General features: G+C 43.2%; 1 protein-coding gene across 1 annotated transcript; it reads left to right on the top strand.

The window, feature by feature from the left end:
* Window positions 1-1,042: 1,042 nt before the first annotated feature.
* On the top strand, window positions 1,043-9,103 carry dio2 (iodothyronine deiodinase 2). Its single transcript, XM_085441268.1, has 2 exons — window positions 1,043-1,582; window positions 6,464-9,103. The coding sequence occupies exons 1-2, from the start codon at window positions 1,361-1,363 to the stop codon at window positions 7,022-7,024; spliced, it is 783 nt and encodes a 260-aa protein (XP_085297394.1). The 5' UTR covers window positions 1,043-1,360; the 3' UTR covers window positions 7,025-9,103.
* Window positions 9,104-9,441: the final 338 nt, after the last annotated feature.

Below are 9,441 nucleotides of genomic sequence, written 5' to 3' on the forward strand. Positions count from 1 at the left end.
AGTCACGATTGCAATGCAAGCCCACATTTATAAAGAAACAGACATAGAGGTTACTTTGCGGTTTGAAATGAACAATGGTGAGTTGCTCAGTTCTAAAATGAAACAGTCATGCATAAAACTGGAGAAAAGCCCCTTTGGGAATGTGGTGAGATTTTTGTCCTTTCCAGCTTGGAAGCAGCAACAAGGAGATGAGATTGTGCAGCCAACAATGCATGTCTTGGATAAAAGTTAGAGGAAGAAGCAAAAACATCACTTTCAATCACATTTTGAAAAATCTGTTGTGTGACCGCAGCGGTTTTACTGGTATGCCACCATTACAGCAGATTTAACCGTTAAGGTTACATGTTATATGGGTGTTGCTGTGTTACAGAGCTTAGATGTGGGCGTTATCTTGACTGTAGCTTGTGGCAGCATAGATAGAACGACAGAAAATATTTAGATGCGTTTGTTTGTTTCTTTTTTAAACAGTTTATGAACTATGACAGTGTGATCCTGACCGTTACGCTTCTGGCACACATCAAACTGTTGCATGGTTAGAGGCTGCATCGCTAATGCAAAAACGTCTTTATGTTTTCAGAAACCAGCTTATGAAATGCAACAGTGTGATTGTGAATGGGTACACAGACATTAGAACATTATTTAAATTGTATTTATATAGCACCAAATCATATCAACAGGGCACTTTCTGCTGTAAGGTAAAGACCCCACAATAATACAGACAGACAGCAAGCCCTTGGCAACAGTGGGAAGGAAAACTCCCTTTTGACAGGAAGAAATCTCTGGCAGAACCAGACTGGCTGGAGGAAGACGAGACAAAAAAGAGAGCAGCAGATTAAGAAGAGAGATTAATAATAAGTAATGAGTAAATGCAGAGTACCCACATATTGAGTAAAAAAAGTTCCCACTTCTTTAAAGCATAGTCACAACCGGATCACTGGAATACTCTGGAAGAGTATGGAAAGTATAAACATTTCATATTTAGTCGATGTAACATGGTAAAAACAGTGAAAGCGTCGATCTGCAGCTTAGTGCAGCCGCTACGCACGAAGCTGCGGGGGAGAGGAAGGAGGAGGAGGAGACAGCGATTGCTCTATTTCTGACGTCAGAATCTTGCCGCAGAGATAAGCCGCGAGGCTTAATATTAACTACAATGTTCCTTCTTTCAAAAAGAGCGACAGCGCGCCAAGGGATTGTCGAGCTGATGAACAGAGACGCTTTGCGAGACGCATTCCAAACACTTTTCTCGTTCTGCGCACCGACTCTGGCGCAGTGCACGAAACAGAGCCCAAACTATGAGCTGAGCAGATAAGAGCTGTGGTGGAGGAATTGGCCAGCGGTCGTGTAAACGCACAAACGGAAGATGGGAACGGCGGGCGAGGATCTGCTCGTGACACTCCAGATACTACCCGGTTTCTTTTCCAACTGCCTCTTCCTTGCCCTGTACGACTCGGTGGTTCTGCTGAAGCGCGTCGTTTCGCTGCTCAGCTCTCGGTCCGCCGGCTGCGGAGAGTGGCGCCGCATGCTGACCTCGGCGGGACTGCGCTCCATCTGGAACAGCTTCCTCCTGGACGCCTACAAACAGGTAAACTTTTTATTTGGGTAGGGTCTAAGTGCTTCGAGTGCCTCGATGCAGTGACGTCATTCAAGTGCACTCCAAAGTGGTGTAAAAGACAGGAAGTGTTTCTTAGCGTCTGCTCGCTCACCTGCCTACACGGCCGTGTGCACGAACGTTTGCGGCACGCCCTCGGAAAACTTGGTTTTTCATTGTCTTCGCGCAGATGGAGCAGAACTTGTTTTTCGCGTTTGGAGCTGTGCGTGTGTGTGCGTGCGCGCGGAACAATACAGTTTACACAAAGGGCTGGCCAGAACGAGAAGCGTTACAGAATCGCGTGACCAAATAGTTAATGTTTTATCACTACAATACTGTGTAACACGAGTATTATCAGAGCAAATACAGGTTATCACGTTAATCGCGTTGGATAGAAACTGGTTGCAGTTCATGTGGAGGTGCAGCAGATGGCCCCCGTCCTCACAGCTGTGTAACTTTCTGCTGTCAGGAGGCTGCTGCTACAAATTCGCTGCTAATGTTTCAAAAAGCTGATTTTGTTACGTCCTGGTGATACTGTGGCGTTTATACTACAGAGATATGTGGATACATCACAACCTGCAAAATGAAACAACATCTGTCGTTCAGCTGCTCTGATCAGACAAAATTACCAGAAGACAAATATTTTACCCACAAATTGTGTTTTTGTTTTGTTTTGTTGTTTGTTTGTTTTTTGGGGGGGACTTCATAGTGCCCAGTGTCTCACCAGTGCCTCCTGTGGAACTAGAGTGGGAGTCTTTGATTATATAAGAAGTTCTCTGCATATTAATTTATATTACAGTTATTAATAAGCTCACACTATAACAACAGCTCTTGTCTAAAACTGGTTTAGCAAAAAAGTTCTGCTGGAAAATCATTAGTTACTGTATTAACTATTCGTATATGTCTATATGTCTATACACAAGTGTGTGTGTGTGTGATAGCCGGACTATAGTGTGTGTCCCTTGGCTTTGTGCCTTGGACCCACTCTTTTAGCACAACAGCCTGGGCCTGTGGGTATGTAGGGGCCCCTTCTCATGTTAGCACACATCAAAAAAACGTTGTATCTGAAATGAACTGTGCACTTTTCAAAGTGTACAACTTATTGTGCTATTGTAATGTAAAGTATGACAGAGGCTTAGCGAGGACCCAGGTTCCTCTATGCGTCCACTGTGCTATTAGTTAAAAAAGAAGCCACTGACAAATCTCTGGGGATTAACATGTTCTGTTAAGCCTCCGCACAGCTGTGGCACATCCAGGTACCATGGCTGTGTGCAGTTTTCCTTTCAGGCCTTCGTTTACGATTACGCAGTCTACGCCTGACTGGCATCTGTCAGCGTTTCTGTGAACTGTAAAATGTTCAGGAATCTCCTTTAAATCTTACGAATAAGGAATTAATAAAACGTACATGTGGATACTGCACAGCACGACAGCTCCAGCCTGAACGTCATGATTGAGGAGTTCCTATTGGCAGTATTCATTCTGGGAAATATGTCACAAGAGATTAACTTTGGGTCTGTCTCCGTACCCACATTTTCCATCTTGTAACTGCCAAAGGCCCACTATAAGACCTCGAAGCCTGTTTTACCTCCAAGCAGTTCTTGGCAGATATGCCGCATGGTTCGTTCCTGCAGTAAAGACAAAAAAAGTACTTTTCCTGTGCCAAAGCAAGAACCCAGTACGTAAACATCACAGTCTGTCTATCTGTCTGCCTACATGTTTCTTTCAATGTTATTACGTAAAAACTGACAGGCCAAACTTGGAGAGAATGTGGTGTGCAGCACGCAGGGATCGGGGTCGGCATAGTGCACGTGGTCCAAGGAGCTCTTCAGAGAAGCTTCTTCAGAACTGAAGAAGCTTCTCGGATGAGAGGTGAAACGTCTTCAAGCAACTTAAAAAAGTCCACATATGTATTTTAGCTTGATGACAGTATAACAAACTGCTTAGTAGGGCTGCACGACTTTGCATAAAATGAGAATCACGATTTTTTGGCTTAGAATTGAGATCACGATTCTCTCACGATTTTCTTTTCCAGTATAAATATTTATTGCGCTTATTAACTGCACATCAACTTCGTAACAGTTGAGACTGAACATAAAAACAATCCCGTCTCCACCGTTGCTCGACGCTGCGTGTACAGAGCAGGTGGTGCAACAATAGAAAAATAGTTGCGGGACAGCACTGTGTAGCGTTTGTCTATGGTGTTGATCATTTTCCTAAATCCCTCGTTTTGCACAGTGTTGATGGAGCCATATCTTTGGTCAGGTTATAAGTGATAGCCTCCGTAATGTCTTTGTGCCTGCGGGAGGTCGACGGGTATAGGGAAGCGCTGTATAAGGTTCCCGTTATTGATGTTTGGGTGGTTGACCGGGACGGATTTTCTCCTGTCACTTTCTTGGCCTTTACAGCTTCGTCATCTCTCACGTGCTCTCCGTTGTTTTTTTCCTGCTAATTTTAGCAGCCAGCTGGCTTCTGTATCACGTGGTATAAGGCTCCGCCCTTGTCATTTGTTGAGCAGGAAGAGTGAGCGCTTGTTTTCATGCAGATTACGTCCCGGATCAAAATGCGGTACAATCGTCAACTTTAATTATTAAGTAACGCGTTACCTTAACTACGTTATTATTGTGGTAACGAGCACAGTAACTAGTTATTATGCCAAAATCAGGAACGCGTTAACTGTTACTGGGATTTAGATAGGCTCGTTACTCGTTACTTCGTGTGGTGGCATCACGGAGCTTCCACAGATTCAGTAACATTAGCAAGTGGTGGAGGCAGCAGGTGGATGAGGGAAAGGGGAGGCAGAAGGAGGAGAGACCCGAGGCGTCCTTACTGGATCATCAGAGCTGAACAGGTGATGGAGAAACAGGTTTACCTTTTAGGTGACATGAATGAGTTGAAGTTATGAACTGTTTCTGAGAGACAAATAACACCAGGATCCTTTTCTAAGTAGCTGACAGCTGGTAACTGTGCAGGGGCGGGTCTAGCAAAGTTTTGCCAGGGGGGCAGGTAGGGCATTAACAGGGAGAGGGGGGCACAAAGACATACTTTTCTTTCTTATTCTCATTTAAAATGTCTCACTTTTAATAAATAATTATCTGAATCTTACAACAAACCATTGATAGATTGATGCATATATACCATCAGAACAGTGAACATCACTGTCACAACAGTGTTTGTTTGCATTCAAAGGCTTTATGATTTTTCCTATAATGGTGGGCCGCTCTCTAGTCAAAACGCCCGGGCCAATTTTCTGTCCCAGTCCAGCCCTGTATGCAGCTCACCTGCAGTCTGCTGTTACCTACATCTTCCTATTCAGAAGGCAGGATTTCCGAGTTCTGAGTACAATCAAAGCACCACGACTGTGCTGGATGTAAAAGGCGCACATGACGCTGTGACGTAGGCTAGAATCATGGCAGCGGTCAACGACGGTCCAGGCGTGGGACTTCTCTCGTGGAAATATGCACATTATCTTTTCCTTTCCCTAGTAACTAGTTACTTTGAAAGTAACGAGTAACTTGAAGTAACTGAGTTACTTTTGATAGAAGTAACTAGTAATGTAACTAAGTTACTAATTTTAACACTGGACATACTGGATTCATTTTGAGAAAAGTGTTCTGTGTAATACATTACTTTTTTTGAGTTACAACCCCAACACTGGTCACAACAAAGTGGGGAAATGAGCTCACAGCAGGCGATTAATCTGCACGAATGTTGATTTGCTACTGACAGATGGGAGGAACTCTCAAAGCAAAGCCAATGAGAATCAATAAGCAATATCAATAATGGAATTGGAATCACCAAATTCCTACTTTAATTTTCTTTGTTCACTTACTCAGCAGTTTTAAAGTGTTTATTTATTCATCTTTCTTTATTCATCCATCCATCTTCATCCGCTTACCTGGGGCCGGGTCACGGGGGCAGCAGCCTAAGCAAAGAGGCCCAGACCTCCCTCTCCCCAGCCACCTCCTCCAGCTTATCCGGGGGAACACCAAGGCGAGAGATATAATCTCTCCAGCGTGTCCTGGGTCTGCCCCGGGGCCTCCTCCCAGTGGGACATGCCTGGAACACCTTAGCTGGCTCCTTTCTATGTGGAGCAGCAGCTGCTCTACTCTGAGCCCCTCCCGGATGGCCGAACTTCTCTCTAAGGGAGAGGCCAGCCACCCTTCGGAGGAAGCTCATTTCTGCCGCTTGTATTTGCGATCTCGTTCTTTCGGTCACTACCCACAGCTCGTGGCCATAGGTGAGGGTCGACCGGTAAATTGAGAGCTTCACTTTTACACTCAGCTCTCTTCACCACAGCAGAGGTGCAGCGTCCACATTACTGCAGCCGCTGCACCAATCTGTCTGTCAATCTCCGGCTCCCTTCTCCCATCACTCGCGAACAAGACCCCGAGATACTTAAACTCCTCCACTTGGGCCGGGAACTCGTACCGGGCACTCCGCATTTTTCTTTATTTGTGTATATTAGCTTATTTAGTTGTATTTACTCAAAATTACTTCTGTAATTTTCTTTCTTACAGGCCAGTGGGTGCAAAGTTGACTCTTTGACTTGTTTTAAATCACAGCCTCCTATTTTCAATACCAATGCAGAAATGCCTAATCATAGGCAGATATATATATATATATATATATATATATATATATGTATATGTATGTGGGTGTGTGTGTGTGTGTTGTAGACATAATTATAACATACTGTCAAATCTAAATCAACCACATACTGAAATTCCAGCACAATGCCAGATGCTTTGCAATAGCAACAGTTAAACTACACCAGGCCCAATATGCCAAAACAGCAGAAATGCAAATCCCAGTTCTCCTTCTTCTTCATGTGCACACAGTCTACATTAAGTGTTTGTCTCTATTTTACCTCTTTAGGTGAAACTTGGCTGTGAGGCACCCAATTCCAAAGTGGTGAAGGTACCTGATGGCCCTCGGTGGAGCAGCACCATCAGAATCCAAAATGGGGGTGAGTGCAGACTTCTGGATTTTGAGTCATCAGATCGCCCCCTGGTGGTCAACTTTGGCTCAGCCACCTGACCCCCCTTCATCAGCCACCTGCCGGCTTTCCGGCAGTTAGTGGAAGACTTCAGCGATGTGGCTGATTTCCTGTTAGTGTACATTGATGAGGCTCATCCATCTGATGGCTGGGTGGCCCCTCCCATGGGTTCTTGCTCCTTCAGTTTCCGGAAACACCAGAACCTGGAGGAAAGGATGGGAGCGGCACGTCAACTCACTGAGCACTTTTCTTTGCCGCCGCAGTGTCAACTAGTTGCTGACTGCATGGACAATAATGCTAATGTGGCTTACGGTGTGTCCAACGAACGGGTGTGTATAGTGCAACAAAAAAAGATTGCTTACCTGGGGGGCAAAGGGCCATTTTTTTACAATCTGAAGGATGTGCGCCAGTGGCTGGAACAGAGTTATGGTAGACGGTAGGAGGATTAAAAGTGCCTTTTTAAAATTTTGAAAACAGAGATTATTTGGTTTTGTAAGAATGTGTTGTGATGGTATTCTTTACCATAAAGCTGTAACGAAGGGTCCCTTTTACCAAAAAAGGGGGGGAAAGGGCAAAGGCAAGAGACAACTCAACCAGCATCTTAATCAAGTCAACCTCACCCTCCTCACCTCAAGCCTTACCTCCTGAACTAAAGTCAAGTCTTTTCCATACAAATATTGTGCATAAACGTGCGTATTTATTTCAGATTTTGTCCGAATTACTTACTGTCAGCAGATCAGACATGCGACCCTCCCGTCCCCAGACAGCTGACAAGAGCAGTGAAACAACAACAGCAGTAGCTGGGATGACGTTATTCCAGCTACACACAGAGAGGAAAGATGCTGAGTTTTAGTATTTCTTAGTTTGGTAAAAATGTTATTACATCTCACCTGATGAATGTGTTATTGAGACTGAATCTCTAGAAGACTGTGAGTCAACTGCTTTGAAAACCTTGAGATAACAGCCACATTAAATCTAGTAAATCTAATTTGATAATGAGCACTGAACGCAATCCAAAATATGACGTGTAGGCACAGTGAATAAGTACATACACAGATTATTGTTCAAAGCATCGGATCACGACTGCACATGTACTTTGCATGTAGACACAGACTGAAGTGAGCCTTGTAAAAATCACATTTAAAGTTGATTTGCATGGTTTGCAAAGGAAGAAGCACTTTTGTTGACTTTATGACCAGATCTTTTTCCAGGAGGTTCCGTGGGCTGGACTGCATGGAAAACTCTAGGCAGACGCTCAGGGGGATGATGGGTATTACCAAGTGCAAAATTTATTGTCAGTAAGTGAAGCGTGTATCTTTCCGAATGTTGTGTACTGAATGTTCGATGGTTTGGCCAAGTCTTGTAAAGTGATGGTTTGGTTAAACTCTTATGCCACGAGTAAACTGCTGTGGGTTAAGGTTAGGTTGCATCTAGCTACATGCTCAACATTCACAATTTCACATGTAACTGGAAGTCATTACCTTTCAAACCAAGTCTTTGCTTTTGGCTCTTTGTTATAAGATATCCATTTAGATATGTAATAAAGATGAACAGTTCAATAAAGCGGTACTAGTAAACCTAACCCTAGCCCCATACTTCTCATTGGTGGCTCTGTGGATGTTAATAGACCTGCTGTTGCATCTATGTCACTTCCTTTAAACACTCTGAGAAAAGGCTTAAAAGGGTGATCAACTTTTGGTTGAGCATTTCATTTGAAGTTAAATAAATAACTGGCAGTATTAATGGAAATGCATCAGACTTTGAGCACATTACAAACGTGGATAAAATGACTGTTATCCAGCTATTACTCTGACAACAGGGGAGATGCACTGGGAGCCTTTAGCTGTGTGTGCCTATAAACAAATCAGTCACCTAAGCTTTGTTCATGAACTATCAAGTGATCCGCACCTTCGGTCAAAAGTACACCCCCTAACTAACAGAAGAGCTCTGTTTTTGTTTTTTAATTAATATCTTTTCAAATATTCATTGATAAAATACAATTTCTTCACATTAGCACAAATGTTTTGTTTTAGAGTCAGATCTCTCCTGCATACAGCTCTCTCTCTCATGTCTTGTGAAGAATTCATTTCATGAAGATTTCATTTGTAAATGCATATTTAACAGCTAAATGTAGATGTAATTTCAGATTTAAATTCATATTTCTCAAAATATGAACAGTGGAAGTTCAGTAGCTGTTCGGGTGATTCTTTTCAAATGAAAGCTCCTTCGAACAGATGCTTTGTTCTGGTCACAGTGACAAAGGTGTGCAAATGAAAACCTTTGACGAAAGAGTCCACAGCTCAGTCTCTGGTTGGATAGAGAGCAGCACCTGGTCAACGTGACGCAGATCCAAAGCATCTGTTTTCATTGTCACTTTGCTAATGTCTCAATGACTGATATCAATAGCTCTATTTTCCATTCTCTTTACTGTACTTTGCCATTATTTGAAGCGTAATGTATATTTTTATATGTCGAAGGAAAAATAAGTGGAAAATAAACATGAATGTGTTTGTGTGGAATTCTTTTATATGTTGTCTCTGCACCCAGTGCACAAAAAAGTCCTTTGCTTCAGCATTTCAAATAAACAGTATAATGTGTTTACTGCAAAACTTCAAAAAATAGAGTAGTTTACATCCAGGGATCGAAGATGCATCCATCACTTTCCTCTTATCCTCGTCAGGGTCGGGGGGTGGGGAGCATGTCCCAGGCAGGCTACACCCTGGACGGGTCGCCAGTCTGTCCCAGGGGTGGATCGAAATTCTCCTTTTCCAGAAATCCAGAAAGGACATTTTATAATGTTTTATTTACTTTCAGTGGGACTTTTTTTTACTCTCCAAAAATAAATATGAATTATGAA

The sequence above is a fragment of the Copadichromis virginalis genome, linkage group LG19, assembly GCF_057382275.1.
Source record: "Copadichromis virginalis isolate Kocher_CV1m ecotype Utaka linkage group LG19, C_Virginalis_male_GT1.1, whole genome shotgun sequence".
NCBI lineage: Eukaryota > Metazoa > Chordata > Actinopteri > Cichliformes > Cichlidae > Copadichromis > Copadichromis virginalis.